The 25,144-nt window shown below is 38.9% G+C and overlaps 1 protein-coding gene across 1 annotated transcript; it reads left to right on the forward strand.

Annotated features, from left to right (window-relative positions):
• Positions 1 to 6,024: 6,024 nt before the first annotated feature.
• On the forward strand, positions 6,025 to 24,004 carry hif1ab (hypoxia inducible factor 1 subunit alpha b). Its single transcript, XM_053613907.1, has 15 exons — positions 6,025 to 6,380; positions 14,766 to 14,968; positions 16,649 to 16,794; positions 16,878 to 16,962; positions 17,099 to 17,208; positions 18,227 to 18,429; positions 19,145 to 19,251; positions 19,477 to 19,624; positions 19,731 to 19,993; positions 20,787 to 21,010; positions 21,118 to 21,237; positions 21,332 to 21,651; positions 21,965 to 22,061; positions 22,395 to 22,512; positions 22,679 to 24,004. Exons 1-15 carry the CDS (start codon positions 6,349 to 6,351, stop codon positions 22,831 to 22,833), a joined length of 2,331 nt encoding a protein of 776 aa, XP_053469882.1. The 5' UTR covers positions 6,025 to 6,348; the 3' UTR covers positions 22,834 to 24,004.
• Positions 24,005 to 25,144: the final 1,140 nt, after the last annotated feature.

Consider the following 25,144-nt stretch of genomic DNA (forward strand, 5'->3'; position numbering starts at 1 on the left):
GCAAATAACACTTACTCTTAACAGCAGCTCTGACAATAGTTCCAGCAGTACATACAATCACAGTTTATACTGATCCGCTGATTCTAGTACCGTTTCTGTCCTAACAACTCATTCACAGGGACTTGTATAATGGACACTCAACATAAATGGTAAATGGCGCGCTTATATAGCACTTTTATCCAAAGCGCTTTACACTGTGTCTCATTCAGCCATTCACACACACACTCGCACACCAATGGTAGCAGAGCTTTCATGCAAGACGCTAACTTGCCATCGGGAGCAACTTGGGGTTCAGTGTCTTGCCCAAGGATACTTTAGTGGACAACCCGCTCTACCACCTGAGCCATAGCCGCCCCATAACATAAACATAAACATATTAAAAACATGATGTTATTTAACAAAGAAAAACATGTCATTGTTTATATGGTGACGTTTTCTGTAAGGATACTTTTATTTAACATTTATGGAAGGTGTCTCGGGTGTCACCACATTGTAATAAGCCTACATCTGACAAGTCTTCAGGCCAGATGAGTTTGTGCTTTCCAGTTTCTTGGTAGCATGACAAGCTGCGTTGTTTTTTTTGTTTTTTTTGTCTTATTAATCGAGAGAGAGAGACAAAGAAGATGGCCTACTGAGGGAACAACTGTTTGAAGCTACTATAATGTAAGTGATAACAGGAACTAACTTGTTGCAGATGTTCCACAATGTTAAATATTAATAGGTGGTTAAAAAAGTACAATGTAACATTCGTTAATAAATTATACATAGGGACAAAATGATGACTCATTAATTTTTTGCAGTCTCAATTTCAGAAGCCTGAAGTCCTGAAACAATGTCTGAAAGGCATGAGGGAAGGTATTGTACATTGGGAATCCTGGATTTTTAAGCAGCAGATATGTGACCTGTTATTTGCATCCATCCATTCGTTTTCCGTACTGCTTATCCTACACACGGTCACTGTGGAGCCTGGAGCATATCCTAGGGAACTCGGGGCACAAGGTGGGGGACACCCTGGACGGGGTGCCAACCCATCACCGGGCACAATCGCACATACATTCGCACACTACGGGCAATTTGGAAATGCCAATCAGCCTAAACATGTCACATGTCTTTGGACTTGGGGAGGAAACCAGAGTACCCCCGAAACAGTAGTAGTAGTAGTAGTAGTAGTAGTAGTACTGTTGTTGTTGTTGTTGTTGTTTCAGCAGTTGCATTTAAAGGAATTTTGAAAGTTGGCGCATCCTCAATACCCCCACTTCCCATGTCCTTGAGGTCTGGTGTCTAATATCTGTTAGGAAGCAGGAGTTTTTGCCTCCTACATCTTGCAAACCTAAATTGAAACACTTTTCTCTAATGCTGACATGGAACAGCCTTGTGTTAGTGTTGCAGACAGTAAGGTGTCATATCTCGAAAAAGGGTGTTAGACCTCTAGATCAAAGATTATTCTTCGGGACACAGTGCTTCTTCATATAATTCATGCAGTTGCTTTCTAAAGAATTTCACACACATTTGTTGTTACTAGTTGGTTTTGGAGAAAGTATCCAAACTCGCAGCCTTGTTTACTCTTACACTGAATAACACTTCTGAGAAAGTCAGGTAGGGCTGGGCAATATGACAATATAATATTCATAGCATGATAAAATATTTCAGAATACACTTTTCTGAGATACTGCAGGTATTATGATATCTTGTTCTAACTTTTTTTTTTATAAATAGCAATGACAAACTCTCATTAGAAGCAGCTGATCTGAGGTTAAAATTTTGCACTGAAGGTTTAACTGTAAAATTGATTGTGAAATTATTTTTTGTTAGAATTCATTACAATCATTACAATTTATATTGAACATTTTTCTGTGTAAAATGAATTTACATATCATACTTATTATGTATTGCAGAATGTCAAATATCGTGATATGATATTTTTGTCATATTAACATTATCCACCCCATAGAGCCAGGTAATAATGTCTACTTTTATGAAACCTAAATCATTTGAGCATTTTATTTCACAGTGGTCATATGGGTTAAAATCAATACATGGTGGTTTATGGGAATTGATTGTATTTCATTTTTGTGGATGGGAAACCGGTCTTCTCCTGAAACTCAATAAGAAATAGTCTTGTGCTGAAAGAAAGTTTAGCCATGTGTACAGTTGGGCTGACGTTTTCCACAGCAAGCAGTGAGACTGCCAAAAACTGCTCCAATCTGGTTGAATGGTGTCTGTGTGAGTCAGTGCACTGAGTCACAGGATTACCGAGAAGTTCACTGGGTTTTTTACAGAAGTAGGCTTCTGGAATTTTCTAGCAATATGAATGAAAAAAACATGAAGCATATGAACACATTTTTGTGTAGTTTTATTACTTTAAATAACATTGAGATATACATAGTTCATACGTTGGTTATGGGCACAATCACATACAGATTCACACATGATTGGACATGCTAATCAGCCTACCATGCATGTGGGGGAGGAAACCACAGCACAGGGAGAATATGCAAACTCCAGACACACAGGGCTGTGGCAGGAATCAAACCCCAACCCGGGAGATGAGAAATGAATGTGCTAACCACTAAACCACCGTGCAGCCTAATGTACAACTCACCACTGGTAATGTCTAAGGAAGCTGACTATACGTGTTGGTACATTGATTCCATTGTGTAATCTGATTAGTAGCACTAGCTACCACATAGTTAGTAATAAGTGCAATAAACCCTGATCTGATCTATGAAAGGGTCGAACATCCAGCCACTTCCATTTGCCTATGACCATGTGACCAGTGTGCTATCTTATATGAAAATGAATTCCCTATCAGTTGCTGTGGATATATGTTTGTCATCATGACGAATAACAAACATATGTGCACAGCAGCTAATAGGGAATTAATTTTCATATCAGATAGTGCACTTTTCACATGGCCATAGGCAAATGGAAGTGGCTGGATGTTCGACCCTTTGTCACACAGACTGGGCCTTAGGTGAGGTCACTGATGTAAATTAGTTTATCGACACTAAAACAAGAGTAGATGCAAGACTCATAAGGTCTATGGCTATGACAATGGGTTTACATAAGTAAAGAAATAAGAGGTTAGCATATTTGCATCGCACCTCAGGGTTGCGGGTTTGAATCCCTCCTCTGCCCTGTGTGCATGGAGTTTGCATGGAGACTTCCCCAAGGCCAAAGACATGCGTTGTAGGTTGATAAGCATTTCCAAATTGTCCATAGTGTGTGAATGTGTGTATGATTGTGCCCTGCGATGGGTTGGCACCCCATCCAGGGTGTCCCCCACCTTGTGCCCTGTGTTCCCTGGGATAGGCTCTAGGCTCCCCCTCGACCCTGTGTAGGATGAGTGGTATGGAAAATGGATGGGATGGATGCACAGGATAAATATTCAAAAATACATGAAATGGAAGTATCCTTCTTACACGTATATTTTGACTTACATTTAATTGTTTTCTGTCATCTGTCATCAGGCTCAGTTTTCCTTCTCCTGCTCTTGCCATGGCATGTTTTGCGCTTTCACTCACCATGCTCACATATTTTGATATGGATTTGCACTTGTTTTGTTAATTTCCATTTCCATCATTTCCATCATATTAATTCCTTGATACAGTGGTACCATGGTATTTCATGTTCAATTACACAATTATTGAATGGTCCATAATATTCCTAGGAATATCAGTGACATAAAGTTGGGTTTTATTGAAGGCATGAGGAATTGACGGAGTAGAATGGGTTCTCTCTAGTCAGTTCTTATGTGTATTGTTTGTTGTGAGTCATTCATATCACATACATGAATGTTAGGAAAAAACATGTCTAAAATAATGTCATAGTTTTACAGTCATGTTCCACGCTATAGCAACCAGGATTTTAAAGCCCACTGTCAGTCTACATTGCTGCTCTAGCTCCATATTTAAACTAGGCAGTTAATGTTCTACAGCTCTTGAGTACCTGGTTCTAGTGTATGTGGAACCAAAATAAAAAAAGAAAAGAAAGAGAAAGGCTAGCAGATGCAGAAGGCAAAATGGCTGAGTTGAGTGTATTTCTGCTAATGAAAAAAAAAGATTGTGTAAAAAATCTTTTTTTAAAAAAGTAACAATTTGTGAATACTACAAATAACTCATTCGAAACTGGAAAATCAAGTCAAGTGACGTCGAATCCAAAGTACTGTACAAAACACCATATAACATCACATTAAATAACATCATAAGACATCACAATAAAAATAAGTTTTAAGAGAAGATTTTAAAATAGCTAAAGACAGAGCAGACCTCAAATGAAAGTGGAGAATGTTCCCCACTGTAGTTTGGGACCAACCACAGAAAAGGCTCGATCACCCTTAGTCTTAGTCTTAGTATGACAATGGAGGACAGATAAAAGCAGTTGCTTACAAGAGGAAATATTTTGACTTATGAATGTCACTGAAATGAGTGAAGGTCATTGTTTATTGACCAGCACTATTTAATATCACTACTGACAGATGGATCAAATGTGTTGACCTTTGAAAACAAATCTGTTCACAGAACACACTTTATCCTTCTCTCTGACAGGTGAGTCAGTCTTACTGAGTGATGTGCAGCATGCAAACAGTGTCATTTCTGAGGATGGTATTACACTGGTGGGGGTATGTTAGAAATGAAGGACATGTTAGATTGGAGTGGCAACATTTATCAAGTCAGCTTGGGACGCATGGACATACTTGACGGTCTTTGCTGATAGATGAGTTTGATGTCGATTGTAAAGGTTAACTGTGATATCCATAACTACACTTAGTTGACAGTTTATTAGGTACACCTATAGTGTCACTCAGAGATTAGGGCTTTATGGATTACTGATCAAAAGGTTGTGAACTTGAATCCTGGTCCTGCCAAGCTGCTACTGTGGGGTCCTTGAGTAAGGCCCTTAACCATCATCTGCTCAGTTGAACTGTAAGTTGCTTTGGATATACTGTAAGTGCCTGATAAATGAAAAAGAAAAAAAAAGTATTATAAAGGTATAATAAAGGTTTGTACACCGTTTTTGATAGTGAACCAGACTGGGGATTGCAGATTAATTTCATTTTGAGGGGAAGTGGTATCTCAGTGGTTAAGTCTTTAAGCAACTGACTGGAAAGTGACGAGTTCAAATCCCAGCACCACCAAGCTGCCATTGTTGGCTGCGTAAGCAAGGTTCTTAACCTTTAATTGCACAGTTGTATCTTGTCTCAATTGTATGTTGCTATGGATAAAAGCATGCAAAACAAATAAATAAAAATGATATAGCAAGTGGAAATATCTTGAAGATAGTCAATATTATCTAGAAATATCTATTATAGCATTGCAATAATAATAAAAAAGAGATTATCAAACCCTATTAGACCCTTTTAGTTAATAATTTCTGTCATTTAATAGTTTTTTTTTCTATTGGTGGATAATTTTGCTAATGTTAGGCGTTTATATCTAGAAAGTCACATATTTACAATATAGACGCATATTTGAGATATAGTAGGTTTAATAATAATAGCAATTATAATTATATTGTTATTATTATTATTATAGAATATATAATAAACTATATATAACCAATAAATATATTTGTTTTATTGCAATCTTACAGTAAGAAATGCTAAATGATTTGGACTATATATTCGAGATATTTCGCAGTGTAGGCGAATGTAAATCTTGTCCCCACGCTGATTTTTGATGAGGTACTGACTGTATCCCATCTGTTGCTATGTATAATCGATCATGTGCCCTGGACTTCATCTATCAGTTTAAAGGGACCACCAAAGGACCTCCACTGAGCAGATACCTGTATATGAGCACTCACACTCACACTCAATGCCACTGTCACTCCTGTGCTTAGACTGAGATTGTCGTGACATGTCTTTTATCCGTTTCAAATGTGTTCTACATTTTGTTTCCATCTTTAGCCTCCACAGAGCCTGTGGAAAGAGCTGCAGTAAGAGGTTTCAGTGACGTTTCTTGTCTCCATGCCAGGGAAGCATGTGATTGCGCGCTCCCGTACCGTGCACGCGCCACATAGACTGTAGTTGTCAGTAGGTTGTGTAGTTCTGCTGTAACTCCGCGCTGAAGATAACCGACTGCTGGAAAATAAGTGTTATGACCTTCAGGCTATTAGAGGGTCGACCTCCCTCTTGAATTCGACTGATCAGAATATCGGATAAGAGACTGTTCCTGCTGTGTTTGTTTATTTATTTATTTTTTGTAAAGTCTTGCAGCATATTTGTAAAGACAGTTGGACACGTCCTTCACTCTATCGGCCTTGGGAACCAGCTAGCTTTAGCCATTTGTTTTGTCGCGGCGGTGGTTCAGGGGTAAAACCTTACACACTGAGAGGTTTCACCCAGGAATGGATACTGGAGTTGTCACCGAAAAGAAAAGGTAGAGTGAAGGTCTTTCCGTGCTTTGTATTCTCATGCAGTGGGTTAAACGCGATGTGATGCCTTAAAGCTCGCGGTGCTGCTGTTAGCAATGATGCTTGAAGCTAACACTAAGTTAGCAAACAACATTTCTTCTAGCCGGGTCGCCATTTTGTGTCTAAAGTCTGTCTGAGGCGTTTGTCCCACAATAAGTTTGCACACAAGACAGACAATGCATTTAGACACTCTGTACCGTACAGAGAAATGCTTTATTTTGAATTAAACAGTTTATTTTTACAACATTGAAAAAAATATCTATATAAAAAAAGAGCTATGTAGACAATACTGGAAATACTGTTATAGCTGAACTATAGCTCTCTACCCGTTAGCCTATTACAGTATATGAATGTACCTTTTTCTTTTATTATTTTTTATTAGCTGAAATTATATAGCTTATATTTGCAGTCTGAGGATTTATTTTTATTTTCTTAACATTAATGACTTTAGACGAAAATGGAGACCAGGTTTCTCCATATTCTGTTCTTCACAAGGTATTTCTGTAGTGTGGAGTACAATAACCTGAGCCTGGTAATAATAGCCAGCGGCTGCTTTCATCTTCATCATCATCTTCATTATTATTATTATTATTATTATTATTATTATTATTATTAATATCATTAGTAGTATCATCTCCTGCCAATTAATCTGGAAGTTTGAGTGAATGTTAAATGGTGACTTTAGTTAATCTGTAATACCTATATATGTGTGTGTGTGTATTATTATTATTATTATTATTATTATTATTATTATTATTGAAGGCATGAGTACACATGGAATTGACCATTTAACCCATATTTAGGTGCCATGTACATATTTGACTTCTGTTTGGCCCTGCATTTCACTCATATCTTGCTCAGCATAAGCTTTGACGTCAATGGGATTTCCTGTTTAGGCTTCTGGCAAGACTTTTGCCTGATCTTTACCAAGAAAATGAGTAACTTGTCTGTTACACTTCCGATTTATTCTCTGTTTTCGGTATGCTTTGTATGTGTGTGTGTGTGGGTGTGTGTAAGGTCAAGACAAACAATAAACATTGCAGTGCCAAAATGATACCATTCAGGATTTTTTTTGTTTGAGCAATACATGTAACACTTCCAACACAAACTTGCGATGATAATGCGGTAACCGTTTGGCAAGACACAAGCACATGACGCACATTCGCTGCTGAAATGAGTATATGTAGGCATTGCAGCACATGATTTCTCTTACTGTTAGGATTAGTGTCGCCACACTGTATCAAGTGTGATGTATTTTAATGGTGTGGTCTCATTGACTACTTGTTGATTAACATAATTAACAGCTAAGCTCGTAAGCCACTTAACAGCCTCTTGTTAAGTTTTCTACACTTTGAGGATGGTGTCCCCTGCCGATGGATAATCCTGCTCCTGTTTGCCTGACATGCTTTCTAGTGTTTTGTTTTCACTAGGTCATGTGAAAGTCATTTTGTACTATGGGATTAAGCATTCACTTTGTACATATGAAAGATGTCTTGTTTAATTTAAACAGGCATGGTATGTTTGTATGTTTACGACCGTACAGAGCGGTGATGGGAATTGAGTAATTTTTGTAGACTAGTAACTGGATGAATTTAAAAGCAATATTTAAAGTACAAGTTTGAATCTATACTATAGACCCATTTTCTACACCCAGTGTCACAAGAGATAAATAATTTTTTTGTGATCATTGCGTCCATAAAAGCTTGGTTTTGCTGCGGCTTAAAATTTTTTTTTGCGGTGCGGTTTGAGGAGTTTTTTGTACTTGAATTGGTGAAATTGCAATTGCATGAGATTGTTTTGCGCGGTCTTTCACAGTGATGTTTGTTGGTAATTGAGACCTTTTAACTGTACTCATGTTCGACGCTCGTGAATCGAAGAGGGCTTTGGCTGAATGCGTGTTGTGATGATGTCACACGACGCGTCATGACCCAAATATCTTAAGCATTTCTGAATATTATGAAATTCCTCTATTTTGTGTTAATTTCTGTGATCATGACATCGCAAAATCTTGGAGGGACTGAAAAGTGGTAGTTAACTTAATGTAATAATATATAGCGAGCTGGTTAGCTAGTTAAGTGCATTTGTACATACTTAGGGAAGCAAATTCAGACATGTATATGTCTATATGTCTAATGCTGCACATTGTGTTTGTGCCCAAGACAAAAAAGTCCGGATGTTGCTATGAGCTTGTGTCGCACATAAAAGATAATATTCAAGTCTGGCTAGCATGCTTATTTTCCCTCAATATGTGTGAATGCATGACGACTGCATATGGTACTAGCAGGAGGTCTGTATGATGTCTTTGTGCTGCATTTTACGCATCGCAAGATCAAATGCCAACGCCGTCCATAGCCGTGAGTCCACGAGAGCAAAATTAGCCAGGTGGGAGGGATGGCATGCTCTCTCTCGCCTGTAAATAGCGTGTTCCTGAGTTTGTTAGAAAAGATTCGGTTGGCTGGCTTCATGTGTCTTGTAGAAAGCAGGTGTTCTTCACTCTCTCTGCATGGTAGGTGACAGGTGGGTGGGAATTGGCTGAGAACAAATTAGCCCTCGGCTGATGTGTGTAGTGCAGCAGGTGGGTAATACAGTATTGAGGACAAAGCACATTATGTTTATATTTAACATACAAACCAAATGAAGACATGTTTTTGTTAAAGTCAGTAGGGAGTAGGGATTTTTCTGTTGTTGAACCTTCTTTGTCCTCCAGGCATGGAGCCTGGACATTATATTTGGTTGTGTCGGGCATCTGGTTATTTGTTTTGTCCACCCTGTGTCGTACATTTAGATTTGACGTATCTAACTAGTAGAACGAGATCTTAAATATTCCAGTGTAGATTTTATCAAACAGCCAGAGACAAAAAGCTAGAACTGACTCCTCCTTCTTGCTATCACAAGGCTGTTCCAGAGGAAGCATTTCAAGTTTGGGCCCGTGCATTCTTTTTATTTCTCGGCTCTGTTAAGGTGTGTTGAGGAGCTGTTTAAAGTAAACAAATGTATTCAAATTGTAATAGTAAATATTTATTTTGTGCCAGGCCACACATAACATTTGTTATGTGTTTACAATGACTTTGTGTTTAAATCTTTTGTATACTCTACACTACATGTTGCCAAACTAATAGGTTCTTAGTCGATATTTAGATGAGTATTGTAGCACGAGTACTACCAAAGGGTGTAAAAACCCTCGGTTGTTTTAACGTGTGACTGTAAAGTTGTTTAGGAGAACGTTATACCTGTATAACGTACAACAACATGCATAACACACACATTACATGGAAAGTGCCAGCGTGAAAGCTGCAAAAAAAATAGAGAACTATATTTCTAGGGCTGAACCATTTCCCTTAAAGTAATTGAGTAATTCGCTTGCAAAAAAATATTTGATTTGACCTCTCTGTTTAAAAGCTTCTTTTTTATGGGATGCGTATGTGATTGATCTATACAGCACAGTTCACGGCTGATAATTACTGCCGCATAAAGAGCTGATATTTTAGTAAATTAACTGTACGTAAGTGCAGAGACGGATGAAGAAATGACCATAGAGAGAAAGACGCTAAAAAAGACAGATCTTGTCAGTAGTTTGAATTTGTTTCTAAATCAGAACTAAATCATAAAAATATTGTATACCACCTGTTCATACAGGATTTTAAGGAGGGTTTTTTGGTGATTGTTGCAGGCAAAATGCTTGATTTTGCTGCGGCTTTTTTCAAAATGCGTGATGCAGTTTGCAGAGTTTTGTGCGTTTTTGCAGAAAACTACTTAAATTGGTGAAATTGCAATTGCATGAAATTGTTTTGCATAGGGCTGTGACGGTGGCAGTGTTTTACCACCGCAGTGAGTGGTTGTTTTTTTGTGGGGGGGGTTCCCATTTGTATATTAAGTTGTGTATTAATGTAAAATCTCTCACTATATGGTAGGATATACAAATGAATATTGCAACTGTTATTATTATTATTGCACTTGTATGCAAAGCGCTGTACTTTGTACTTGTCATAGTGCCCACTGAAGCAAAAACTATAACGTTACGTGTTATGTGACTCACCACCGCGGTGGTAAAACTACCACCGAGAGAGCTTCACCCAGGATGCTTCTCTTAAAGTTCCCAAATGGGCGGAAAGCTTGTTGGCTACTTCTCCTTAGCTCAAAATGGAAACTACATTTTTGTGAAACAGTTTAATATAAGTAGAAATGTCAAAACTATTAGTTAAAAAAAATCTAGAAATCACTGCTCTTGAGCCATTTTATTAAGTTTTAAGCACAGCTGTTCTGCCCGTGTATTAATATGTTATTGATGTTGAATCGGCTTGGCCGGTTTTCCATCAGGAGTACTTATCAAAGTTTAACAGCATTATAGTGACTGTTTTAGTTTAGTGTTTTAAATTAATATCCCGTATTAACATTCTTCTCTAATTCCAGACTGCTGGGACTACGGCTGCTCCTAAGGCCATACAGACTTCATATAAATCCATAATGAACTTTTTCACACTATCTGTTGTTACCCAGATGAGGATGGGTTCCCTTCTGAGTCGGGTTCCTCTCAAGGTTTCTTCCTCTTAAAACATCTTAGGGAGTTTTTCCTTGCCACCGTCGCCACTCAGTGGCTTGCTCAGTTGGGATAAATTCGCACCTTTAATATCTGTATACCATGTTGATATTTCTGTAAAGCTGCTTTGAGACAATGTCTATTGTAAAAAGCGCTATACAAATAAAATTGAATTGAATTGAATTGAATTGAATTGAACATTGAACCCTTTTTGTAGCGGCGTTTATAAGCTTTAAATAGTATAGTCTTTAAAAAGTATAGTCTGTAATAGGAAAGAAATTGTTATTCATTTGTTAATTTAGTACCATCCTTGTAAAGAAACATGAATTTAGACTAAAGATTCGCCTTCTTAAATACCCTCCAACTTTTATGGATATTCCTTTGTCTGTGTGTGCGGTGCATAGCTTTATCCTTAATCGTTGTCTCATGCAGACTTCGTATGTTGCGATATCCTTTTAAAATAGGTTCATTTGTGCGTTTCTTTAACAGTCATTTCCTTCTTACCATTGTGTCAAAGCTTCTTTTCTAATTAATATAACTTCTGTTTTAAAACGCTGTTCTGCTTCCTGGCAGTGTGTTGGCAGCTTTGATGCACTTCCTTCCCTGTTCCTGCAGGGCAAAGACAGCCCGCTATGTCATTGTTTTAGCAAGTATGGTTTTCTAGCTCTTACAAAGGGGTCAAGTTTTTATTGTTCTGCTTGTAATATCAGTAGGACAACTAATCCTGGGAAATAACTTGTATTCAGCTTGAAATGACTCGCCCTTTCAATCTTCTCTGCATGGGAATTTCCATCTTCTTTTATTCACTCTTTCCTTCCTGATAGCTTTGTCTAAATTTGGGCAATATAATGCACACATGTAGCCATAAAAAATCATATTCATTTCTCAGACAAACCACTTGTAAAATTGCCAGATAAACCATTTTTGTTTTACTCCACCTGATTGTGAAGCTCATCATCTTCGACAGTTTGACATGCGCCATGTTGTCTGCAGTAAACAGTGCCATGAGCAGGATACTGGGCTTTTTAAAGAGAAGTCATTTACCATATATGGTGATTCTGGGGTGTTTCTTTGTGCAAATGAACGTGGCCATGCACGAGCAGAGCTATTTAGAATGTGTGGCATTTATCAGCGTCCGTGTTTGATAAATGCCAGGTTCAAGTACGTGCGTACTGATGGCTCTTACGCACACATTTAGGACTTGTTCTGTGCACACTTTGAAAAATGCAACCCCTGGATCTCAGCATGTCCTGGCATACATCTCATTCTGTATGGAAGCTCATCTCCCAAAGCTGAAGTATAACAAAACCGAGCAGATACGTACTGAAATGAATGCACCAGGGCGGGACAAATCTAGAACGCCATCCCAGGCGGCCCAGACAAGTAAATTACGCGTTTGGGTTTTCGGTTTTCTGTTCATAGGCAGTGTTGTTGCTAATATAGCAGTCATCAGAGTGAGAAACACACTACGTGTTTACAATTTCCTTTAATATGCAAGTTTAGACGTTATACGTTCTACCTTGCTCATAGTAATGACACAACTCCCATGCTACTGGTTCTTCATGTTGCTGCCTGCGGTACTACACACACTGCAGTTTGTCCTTCGTAGGAACTATAATGATGATGAAGTGACGCACATTGCCTGTTTCATGATTCAACTCAGAAGCGAGACTGAAGACTTGACATTTCTGTATGGAGAAAATCATGAACAGATTAATTCATTAGGACCACCACTGTTAACCGTAATTGTGCAGCTGTGTGCGTCACTTGTGTGACTGTCAGGCACAATCATTTTATTGCAGTACTATACTATTTTCATGCAGATCACTGCGGTAATGAAGTGTAACTCCGGAGAAAAGTGTGGTGCATTGTTGAAAGCAGAGCTGTTTTCATAGCGCACTTGAAAGTCCCCAAGTGATGAGCTAGATACACAGCCATTTTGGCTGCAGAACATTAGAAAAGATAACTAAAATGTCCACTGTCTGGGCCTCTCGAGCAGCCAAAAACCGAGTTTGAATCCCGATGATGTCTGAGTCATCCGTGGCTGGGAATCCAAGAGAGCAAAGTTGGGAGAAATTCTCCACAGTGTCGGCTGGAAGCTGTCATGTCATAGGGGATAGGGTGTGTGGGCGGGAATTCCCAAATGACCAAATTGGGAGAAAATATCATCTAAGTTTAATGTAATGAAGAACATTATAGTTAAAGAGAACTGAGGTTCTGAATGGTGTCGCTTTTTAAGATGCATCAAAACACACCCTGAAATGCTCGTGTTCTCTGTCCAGCCCGGTAGCTTGCAAATGGAGTTTGTTTTTCATACTTTTAATACATGCATGCACAGAAGTGTTGTTGTTTTTTCCACCCCTCAACTTATTAGTGCTAAAAGTTTCTCCTATTAAATAGGAGTAAACAAACTAAAAAAACTTTAAGTCAGTGATGCTGGGTTTTTTTTTCCAAAAAACAAATTCAAGGAAAAATGTTCCCTCACTGTTTCTATTTTTGACGATCACATAAAGCAATTTCATTATCAAAATACTACACTTCACAAATCATTTCATTAACATATAACAACAACCAAATAACCAGTATAAAGATCCCGCTCGTCAAACGGCGCCAGCTGCTAGTTCTGTGTGTCCTCCTGCTTCTGTATGGCTTTCATTACAAAAAAAAAAAAAAAGGATAAATGCTGTGGTAGTTACCATTCTGATGTGATGCATAAACATTATAGCACCAAGTTGGTGTAATAATGTTAGCATTAAAGCCTATGTACTTGCTAGCAAGCTTACCTTGTTATACATGCTGGAAGGTTTATAGTGTCATTGTGTGATCTACTCCTTTTTTACACATAAAAAGTGTAGCCAGATTTTGCAACACTTAAGGCTGCTTTGGTACGAATTCAGTTATTCTGACTTGAGTTATATTCGAAAAGATTTGGCTCCTGCTTCATTCTGCTTCAGTGTATTTGAAGCAGACTAACAAGACATGGGACTATTTTTAAAGCAGACAGCACTCTTTTATTCTCCGTGGACACTTCAGAAGTAGAGCGTGTGGGTGGTTTCCACAGACCATTTCCGTTTCTTTAAACTCGCTTATAATGGAAGTTTGGGCCAGTCACTAAAGGCTTATGCAAAACACATTTTATAGACCGTAATGATGATTTCTTGAGTTAAAGGTATTTGATCTACATTTTGCAGTGTGTTACTGTTTGGTGAACTAGAAATTATGTTTTTAAATGTTTTAGATGTTGAGTTATTATTATTTAAATTCCACTACACCGAACTCTATTTTAATGCAGGTTTTAACATTTTATAATATTTTAAAAGTAATAAATAGCATATAAATAATAGACCTACGCAATTGTTTCCTCTAGTAGGTTAAAGTTGAGGGAGGTTCTGCTTTAAAGCCACAGAGAAAACATTCATTTTCATTTCTGGCTTCATTGCAGTGTATGTGGGGAACAAGATAACTGAGCAGATGAATAACTTGTAAAGACTTCTTCTCGTTTCACTTGCATTGTATGATGTTGTTTTAGTCTCTGTTTATCATGGGAACTTGGATAAAAGGATACTGACTGTGGCCATAACTCACCAACATTTAGTCTTGGCAAATAATCTATTCTGCAGTACCATCACTCCACCACATCTAGCCAACCTCCAGTGACCACTTATTCGTGTTGCGTTTGTGCTGGGCCAGAAAGACTGCATATACAGGGGCTATGCAAATGAGGTGACCTCGCATTTACTTCCCATGTCTCAGTCAGGCTTATCAGGAGTCTTGTAGGTGAAGTGCGAAAATAATTCCCTCCTTGTCTTTCCAGGGTGAGCTCGGAGCGCAGGAAGGAGAAGTCCAGGGATGCGGCCCGATGTCGCAGGGGCAAGGAGTCTGAGGTGTTCTACGAGCTCGCAAACCATCTGCCCCTGCCCCACAATGTCACCTCCCACCTGGACAAGGCCTCCATCATGAGGCTCACCATCAGCTACCTGCGCATGAGAAAACTGCTGAACTCTGATCAGTCTAAGGGTCAGTGGATGTTTATGATCATTTTAGTGCTGTGTTACCTGCGTGAAGTGAAACCTTTTCGGGGGATTTATATATAATCCAAAGCTGTTAAGACTAGGGTTGCAAAATTTAAGGGATTTCTTTGGTCAATAATTGACAAATGTAAGGCAGAATTAAACATATCTTTATAGACAATTGGCTGTAAAGGAAAATGAAATATATATTTTTTTTAAAAAAGTCCACTGAAGTATAACTTCAGCTTAACATGCATTGGCTAGTTATGGACTCATCACCACATCAGCGTCCACAGTACCTCGGTAGGGGTCGACCAATTATCGAAGCTGATATTCAGCATTTCTCTGATTGTCGGAATCTGCATTTGAACAAGTTTCCTTGCTGATAAAAATGTTTTTTTCTTTTTATGTATGTGCATATCTGATGCAACCACGACCACAAAAAAAATTTAAAAAAAAATACACCTACACACACACTTATGTAGTCTGGCCCAGTCTCCCACCCACACCAATACTGTATTGCTTGAAATGTGGGTGACTCTTGGAGTACACCCAACCAACACTTCTGTAGTCTGTGTCTATGTCCTGCTCGCAGCGCTGTTGGATTGGTATAAATGTGGACCACGTGTTGAGTAAATCCAAACAAACGTGCTTTTCAGTGTTTGTGAGAAACGCGGAAATGAAGCAGCGCCTGCATTCACTTCCACAGTGAGAGAAGAGGTAAGAACATGTCGAGGTTCAACAATGCGCTAAGTCATGTCATTTTGCTCGCTCGCTCACTCACTCACTCTCGCGCACGCACCCACACCACACACGTTGAGCCGACGATGACTGCCATAAGTATACCTTTTGCACAGTTTTGTTCTAATATTAAACATTATAGTTCATTTAATGTAAGTTGTGAGTAAGAGTAGCATTCTTGTGCATATTTTACACTACAAAAATACAGTTTATGGTAAATTCATGTTGGCTCCAAACATCAGTCATCTGTGTCCTTGATTACTAATAATCAGTATCAGCCCTGGAAAAAAAAAAAAACAAGAAAAAAACATATCGGTCGACCCCTATACCTTAGGATGAGAAGTCACAAGGAGCAAATCCACACACCTGCTAGTTTTTCTTTAAAAATAAATCAAAGAAATCTATGCATGTCAATAGGTGTTGCAGGTAAGTGCAAGTGCCATTGCAGTACCATTATCAACTTTTTTTTTTGTGGCAGCAGATTAATCATTGACTAGTTAATTTGTGTTAAGTGGTGTAACAAATCATCTTAAGTCCTAGTGTTGGATCATGGCACATGCAATGGGTAAATCAGTTAAGGCTATCAGTGTTACTGAGATCTGATCGAAATGTGATATGGGTAGTGGGTTCAGACAGTCTGTTTGCTGGGTGCATATTTGCAGATTCCAGCACTAGATGTAGATTTCTTAACTAGCTTTGCTGTGAGAGCAATTGGAAGAAGAACTAATGCTAGCATTAGCTAGTATTATTAGAACCTATTAGAACGGTTCTGTATAACAATGCATCTTTTAGCAGCATAAAAACCGTCTGCTATTAATGGTGGTGTAGGGAAGTTCATAATGATATTAAATGATAAAAGTAGTCAGACTGAACTCTTTCCCTCTCTCTCTCTCTCTCTCTCTCTCTCTCTCTCTCTCTCTCTCTCTCTCTCTCTCTGTGTTGTTAGATGACACAGATAAAGAGTCTGTACTGGAGAGCCAGCTCAACAGCTTTTACCTGAAGGCCCTGGACGGCTTCCTAATGGTGTTATCTGAGGATGGAGACATGGTCTATCTCTCTGATAATGTCTGCAAATGCATGGGCCTCACACAGGTAGATATTTACCCAAGTTCATTTAGCCTTTGTGTTTGGAGATTGTCCGTGTAACGCTGTTTGTTCATCTCCTTGTCTCTCAGTTTGATTTGACCGGCCACAGCATTTTTGACTTCACACATCCCTGTGATCACGAGGAAGTAAGGGAGATGCTGGTGCACAGAACTGGTGAGCCACTCACTTAGTCTCATATAATTGTCATTACATTACGTGGTAGCCGATTTAAAAAGTTCCTCTTGGTAGTAATTAAATTCATTTAAGTTGAGTTTTGCTAATGACCTTTTGTTCCTTGCTTATTGTGTAGGGTCCAAGAAAACCAAGGAGCAAAACACCGAGCGAAGCTTCTTCCTTCGCATGAAGTGCACACTCACTAGTAGAGGACGCACTGTCAACATCAAGTCTGCCACATGGAAAGTAAGTCTGTGTTCATTACTAATTACTCCATACTCTCCTAAGCAGAGATGTAGACATGGTACAGGGAGCCTAATCACGGAAACAAACTAAGCCACCTTAATCTTGTGGTCAAAATCCCAGTGTGCATCTGAAATGACATCTTAGTTAGGACAGGCACACATCAGCAGGAAAATGGAGACTTTTTCTCGATAGCACCTAAAACAATAGTACATTATGTTGTCAGGTTATCTTAACTACTGTCTTGTTAGTAGTGATGCGCCGAAACCGAAAATTCTGTGCCAAAACTGAAAATTCAGGATGCACTTGGCCAACAACCAAAAGTTTGTTTTTCTTTTTTTTTTCCATTCTAAAATAGTTTTTTTTTTGTATAATTGTGTTAATATTAGACTTTTTCATTCATTTCATGAATGTAATGAATCTGAATTGGAAAAACTACAAACCAAGAAAATCCTCACACTTTTATTGAAATGAACACACCAAAACAAAAACAGTATGAAATATATTATTCTTCATTCGGTTCTGTAACAGTCAAATTTAACAGATTTCTTAACCAAATAATGTACAGTTAACTTTTATGATCTGCAAAACAGCAGTCACGTAATGAACTTAGAAACTTGCAAATACAAAAAGTTTAAATATGCTACACAATCATTTTAATTAAAACAACACGCCAAACACAGAACGGAAGAGGGCTTATTTCTCTTAATTTCTGCAGAACACACACTGCAGATTGCAAATTTGATGTCCTTATCAGAAATTTGACGTATTTCCTAACCGCTGACATGATCGGTGTTTGTTGGGTAACCATCAGCAAGATAAAGAGTGAAAAGCCTTTTTTTTTTTTTCCTCTTTCGGCCAAAAACCGATAATGGCATTTTCGGCCGAAGATTTTCGGCAACCAAAATTTGTTATTGTTAGATGCATCCCCACTTGTTAGTATAAGAGGCAGTTTTTCTTTTTAGTGAGAATGTAAAAGATTTGCTCATTCTTGCTGATCCTGATCTGTTTTGTCTTCCAGGTTCTTCACTGCACAGGACATGTGCGTGTTCAGGAGCACAGTGAGAGTTCAGGGGTCGTTGGATTTAAAGAGCCCTCCATTACCTATCTGGTTCTGATCTGTGAGCCCATCCCTCACCCCTCCAACATCGAGGTGCCTCTGGATAGCAAAACCTTCCTAAGCCGCCATACTCTGGACATGAAGTTCTCATACTGCGATGAGAGGTGAAGCGAGTTAATCATACTGTACTAATTAAATCAAATGCTTTCATTTTCACTAGCTTCGCATTATTTCATACACCAATGCCACATGAAAATGTACTTGTTTTTATGTAACTTTTTTTAAAAAATGGAATTGTATTGTAGAGCCATGTTTTCTGTTCTCCCCTCCCATGGAGGTGTTTGTTCTTCTATTTCTTTAACCATTATTCTTTTAGCCATTCATGAGGTTTCTAGTCACTGTGTTAAACCAACTTCCTCAGCTCAAGCATAGAGTATTTACAATAAGGTGAGGGGAAACCTTGCCTTTATCACCACCTAGTGGTTTTTAAAATAATTCTCCTTACAATGGGGAAAGATGTTTTAACAGACTGTGCGCATGCTGAACTTTTTTTTTTTTCCTCCCTGGTCAACTTGCATTTAATAATGATAACATTTATTAAATTATATTCTAACAAAATCACTTTTAAATACGTAGCACACCTGTTTTTAATTACATACCTTAATGCAAACTGGGTAGCCTTTCTGTAATTAATAATTTCTCTATTATATAATCTATAATATATTGACCAATGCCTTGAAAACAAGCTGTTTTTTTCTACTGTATAGTTACATATGGCAAGAATGACAATCATGCACTCTGTTCTCTCTTAATGTACCAGGAATAAATTGTTATCTCTCTCAGGTCTGTATATGATTAATCTTATTCTTTGTCTATTAGAATCACGGAGCTGATGGGACATGAGCCAGATGAACTGCTAAATAGGTCTGTGTATGAATACTACCATGCCCTGGATTCTGACCACCTCAGCAAGACACATCATAATTGTAAGTTTCCATAGATCGTTTACGCGCTACTTTTATACGCTGATCGTGACGCTTCTTGTTCCCTTGTAATAACAATGCTGACACCTACGTAACAGAAACTGCAACGATCAATGTTTTTTGCATGCTAATTACACACTAAACTACCAGAAGTTTTGTGACACTACTCAGAAAAGAAATAATTTTGTGCCAGGAGAATTTGCCTGATTAGACTTTCTCCATATTCAGTGTTTGCAAAGGGCCAGGTTACCACAGGACAGTATCGAATGCTGGCCAAGAAAGCAGGCTATGTGTGGGTCGAAACTCAAGCCACAGTCATTTACAACCCCAAGAACTCCCAGCCACAGTGCGTTGTGTGCGTGAACTACGTTCTCAGGTAAGACATCATTTCACATGGTCTGTAAAAGAGCAATCCTGCTCACGCTATTAAATGTATTGCAGTGAAATGTAATCTTTTGTGATGCCACTGTTGTGTCTTACAGTGGTATTGTGGAGGAGGACATGGTTCTTTCTCTGCAACAGACTGTACCTGAGAAGACTGTGGAGAAGGAGGAGGAGCTGCAGGTAGAGCAGGAGGACAAGTCAGTTATGGACATGATGAAGCTCTTCAAGAAGGACCCACTGACGTGCTCTGTGGAGAGCCCCAAGAGCCTGTACGAGAAGCTAAAGGATAAGCCGGAAGCCCTCACCGTTCTGGCTCCAGCTGCAGGGGACACCATTATTTCCCTTGATTTCGACAGCCCAGGTTAATACATCCCGTCTGTACACTTTATGACCAAAAGTTTGTGGACACCTGACCATCACACCAATATGTGGTTCTTCCCCAAACTGTTGCTACAAAGTTGGAAGCACACAATTGTCTAGAATGTCTTTGCATGCTGTAGCGTTACAATTTCCCTTCACTGGAACTAAGAGGACAAACATGTTCCAGCATGACAGTGCCTCTGTACACAAAGCGAGCTCCATGAAGACATGATTTTACAAGGTTGGAGTGGAAGAACTCAAGTGTCCTGCACAGAGCCCTGACCTCAACCCCATTAAACACCTTTGGGATAAATTGGAATGCTGACTGAGCCCCAGACCTCCTCACACATCACCAGTACCAGACTTCAATAATGCTCTTGTGGCTTAATGGACAAATCCTCACAGCCACGCTCCAAAATCTAGTGGAAAGCCTTTGTAGAAATTTGGCGGTTATTATAACAGCAGAGGAGGACTAAATCTGGAATGGGCTGTTCAGCAAGCACATATGGGTGTCCATAAACTGTTGGCAATGTAGTATGTGGTCAGCGTTAGACAGTATGTCAATGGCTAAACATACAAAGAGCAGTTGCAGTGTTGTAGAGTTGATGAATTAAGTGATTTTAATAGACATTTGGTATGATGTTCCAGTTATGAGTGGGAAATGTAAATGTTAAAATAAAATCTCTTTGTAACAGTTATTTGTTTCAGTTAAGCTTAAAAGCATGAGATGAAGTTACACTGAACACCATCAAGAAATTTACAACAGCAACAAAACCTCTGATAACATTTTTCAGACTCTGAGATTCATGTGCTGAAGGAGGTGCCTCTTTACAATGATGTCATGCTGCCCTCCACCAGTGAGAAACTCCCTTTGCCGATGTCACCACTGGCTCCCAGCGATCCATCTCCAGACTTAGTTAAAATGGAGCCTAGAGGAGAGGACTTTTCATTCTCATCCACATCGCACCATGTCCCAGACACTGCCAATACTCCTTCTATCTCCGCCAATTCCTCAGAGGTAGACACTTGATTGATTATTATTGAGGCCTATAGTGATGCCATTATGATTGAAAAGGAGTTCTGATGTTGTGATATTGAAAGTGTTTTCCTGCTCCCTCCCTGCAGCCCAGCAGTCCAGCAGATTACTTCCATGTGGATTCAGATATTGGCTCCGAATTTAAACTGGATTTGGTTGAGAAAATGTTTGCTACTGACACAGAAGCCGAGACCCACTTTAACACAGATGTAAGATTGACCAACCTTTTCTTTTTGCCGCTGTACATGCGACTCTTAAGTGTGCTTTCTCTGAAGCTGCAGTGTCTCATTTTCTGCCTTTAAGGAAATGTGCGATCTTGACCTCGAGATGCTCGCCCCATATATTCCAATGGATGATGACTTCCAGCTGCATATCCCCTCCCCTCTGGACCCACTCTCTTCTGGTCCTCAGACTGGTTCTGACATTAACTCGCTGTTCCAGCAGTCACCTCCTCGTCCATCTTCAACATCCAGCTCCACCGGCTCGATAAAACCAGAGCCATCGCCCCATGTCCCCTCTCCTCTCCACCTGCTGCAGGAGGTGAGCAGCATCTTCGTCACATCCTTCGACAAGGCCTCGGGAGCCCATGAAAATACCCCACAGACGGGCAAAGCGGCCAAGAGGTACATTTTCTCCACAGGCTGCTTCTCAGTTTAACCTTGGTGATCAAAAATGTTCATGAAGAATCTTTTTCCCCATGATGAATTCACGCACCCTTGTACTCATAATAGAACAAATTTACTGACATTTATTTAACAAATAAAAAATGTCAGAACTGGTTGATTGGACAACATCCAAATCATGCAAAGGCAAATACAAAACGAGTGAAATGTTCAGATATTTTGACATTTAACAGAGACGGTTATGTTTGTGTGGAAGGATGTTGGAATATATTAATTATATCATTAACAATAATAAATAACTCCTGCTTTCCAGAATGCAAGTGGAAGACCGGGATCTTTCTACAAAGGTGTTGAATGTCCAGCGGAAGAGGAAGCTGGAGATTACCCCACTGTCTCAGGCTGTCGGGCTGGTCAGTCTACAACTGATTAATCATTTTTTAAATTTTACTTTAAAATAATGTTTTATTATCAAGCACATTTCATAAGGTCTTGTTATGATATGAATGTCTATATTGTAAAGGTTGTGGAAGTCTGAAAATGTGTCTTTGTTGACTTCTGAAAAGAATGTAAATTTCCAGTAATGTAAATTTTCTTAATACGGCTTCTTTAACGATAGTAATAAAATGGTATGCTATTTTTATTGCTTATTGTTGTAATTAACTCTAAAACAGTGAGAAACATGTAGTCAGCAAACTTTTAATTTCATAATACTAAAATAAAATCTAACGTGCCTTTTATCGCAGGATGTTTTGCTCCAATCTGTGGATGAAGCTGTTGAGCCTGGAAAGAGGGCCAAGGTGCTGGAGGTTAAAGGTTCAAGCTTGCTTGGCGGGAACAAAACCATTCTGATACTACCGTCTGGTGAGTGACAAGAACCATAAAGTGATCATCTGCTACTGCTCTCAACAGCAAAAGCTCTATCACTCATACGGAAATGTTATTAGGCTTAATGTGCGTTGCGTCCCCTGCTTTGCCTTTTGTTTGCTGGTTTAAAAAAAAGTAATGGCTTTTTTGTTTTTCTCTGAAGATGTGGCCAGTCGTTTGCTGTCCAGCTCATTTGAGAGCAGAGGAGGGTTACCACAGCTGACACGCTACGACTGCGAGGTCAACGCCCCTATTCAGGACCGTCAATCTCTGCTGCAGGGCGAGGAGCTGCTTCGTGCTCTGGACCAAGTTAACTGAGTCTAGCTTGCTTAGCAATTGCGGACACTGTATCCCTTTATATCCCACTGTATACCCTTACCCTACCCCACATTTCCTTCCGAAGTAGAACCATTGCCCCACCTGTTCACGGTCTACTGACTGTCCCTACTTATTCCATCACTCTCAGAGGGTGTCCCTCATACCAGTGGCCTGGAGGCCAAATCCTTAATGATTATTAGAGGTACATTTCTTGCTAATCAAGGCAAAGGAGTGTAGCCTCCACTATGACCAAGAGAAAAGTCAAGAGCCTTAATGCTGAACGCACACTTCTCTAAATACAGATATTCACTTGTCCCACACGTATGTATTCCCTCTGTTTTTGTCTCCCCACTCCCCACGCATTTTGTATTGTAGCTAAAGTCGCACAATAAACTATTTTCATAAGATAGAATACCAGCAGCTCATGCAATATTCAAAACCTTTTTTTTTTACACAAATATGTACTTTTAACAATTATTATAACCAAGTTTCTTTTCTTTCAGTTGCTTTTCTCATTTATCATGTTTGTTTGTAAACGTTACATTTAAGAGTGTTTTTTCCAGATCCATATTCTCAGTGGCAGATCTTCATATTCTTATTGCTATAGACATACTTGTGTATAGTTCATCAATCCATTGTGCACAGGTAAAAGCAGTTCTCACAAACGTGCAAAAGGGAATTCAAAAGAATTGAATTTGTGGCATTTTCTGCAATGTGCAAATGTCTAGGACATGGGCTTTGTCAAAGAGGTTAATTATGTGATCATTTAAAAAAAATATTTTTAGCTGTAATTTTTTTTTCTGTCATAATACATGCTTACACTTCATGCTTGGCCTGTGTCATCCAGCAGTGTAGATTTTAATATTATATTATGCTTTTGAAGCATAATGTGGCGTGACAAATTATTCAGACAGATCAGTTATTCAAGTGTCTAAGGGTATATATAGAACATTTACTGCTCAGATGTAAACGTTCAGAACAGCTTTCAGAAATTGACTTTGTCCTGCAAATATTTTCATTTTATTATATTTTGCAGTAGGATGAACATTTGCTTTTGTGGTGGTTGTTCTCTACTTTGTACACATACATGTGTGTCTGTACACATACATTTCCTTAACACTAATTGTATTGTTTATTGCATAATCATTAAAAGATAATTGTGGACCAGAAATTGTTTGTTGTACTTGTTTCATTGCCAACAATGAATGAAGTGTTTGTCAATAAGCATTAGGAGATATTTATGATTTGATATTGTTGAACTGAGAATTTATGTTAATTGATAAAGCAGTTAACCATGAGAGAGCATGCATTACAATGATTATCATATGTAAAACCCTCTTTACCCATGATAAAATGGCACGTGCCATCGAGTGGCATATTGCTTTAATAAAACAGCTGAAAAAACACTGATAAGTGTTTCAGTGTTCAGGAAATGATTGAATTTATTATGCATACTATTTGCAGTAAACTTTGCAGTGTAGTCTGGTAGAAGTTAGTTTTGGTTTCTAAGCAACATAAGGGGCAAAGATTAAGTTATTTCATGGATAGAGCTATGGTTTAAGTATAACTGGGACTAAATGGCCAAAACTTTCTTGTCACCACACCCATATGTGCTTTTGGCGCTTTAATGAGGCCTGGGGCACAGTGGTGTTCTAATTCATCCCAAAGGTGTTCATTGGTGTTGAGGTCAGTGCTCTGTGCAGGACACTTCAGTTCTTCCACACCAGCCTTGGCAAAATATGCGTTTATGGCCCCTTAGTTCCAGTGAAGCGAAATCTTAAAGCTACACCATACAAAGATAACCCGTGCTGACAACTTTGTGGTAATATTTTGGGGAAGGACTACATACAGTATGGGTGTGATGACCCAGTGTCCAAAAACTTAGTGAGAATATTACACCATACTGCATAGTGTATATTCGTTTAAAACCTGGCCCATTCATACATAATTTTAGCACAGCGCGGATGAATTCTCGAATCTGATTGGTCAGAAGGTGTGCACGGGTTCTGACAGTTCAGGCTCTAACATAAATGTTAGGTTTATCCTATATTAAACTTTCTGTTAGTAGATGTTTGTTTATTTCACATTTCTCCGTCTCTGCACATTGAAACAGTAAGTTTCCCGACATGGGGGAGTCTTCAAGGCACTTTCACAAATCACGTGACCAAGCTGTGCCGGTTAGTTTAATTAGCCGTGAAGCTCCACCCACCAGCTCAAGCTTCTCAAGGTGATTGATCAGGTGAGCCTAACTGACCCTGAAGCTCCACCCACCAGCTCAAGCTTCTCAAGGTGATTGATCAGGTGAGCCTAA

This window comes from Ictalurus furcatus, chromosome 25 (genome assembly GCF_023375685.1).
Source record: "Ictalurus furcatus strain D&B chromosome 25, Billie_1.0, whole genome shotgun sequence".
Classification (NCBI taxonomy): Eukaryota; Metazoa; Chordata; class Actinopteri; order Siluriformes; family Ictaluridae; genus Ictalurus; species Ictalurus furcatus.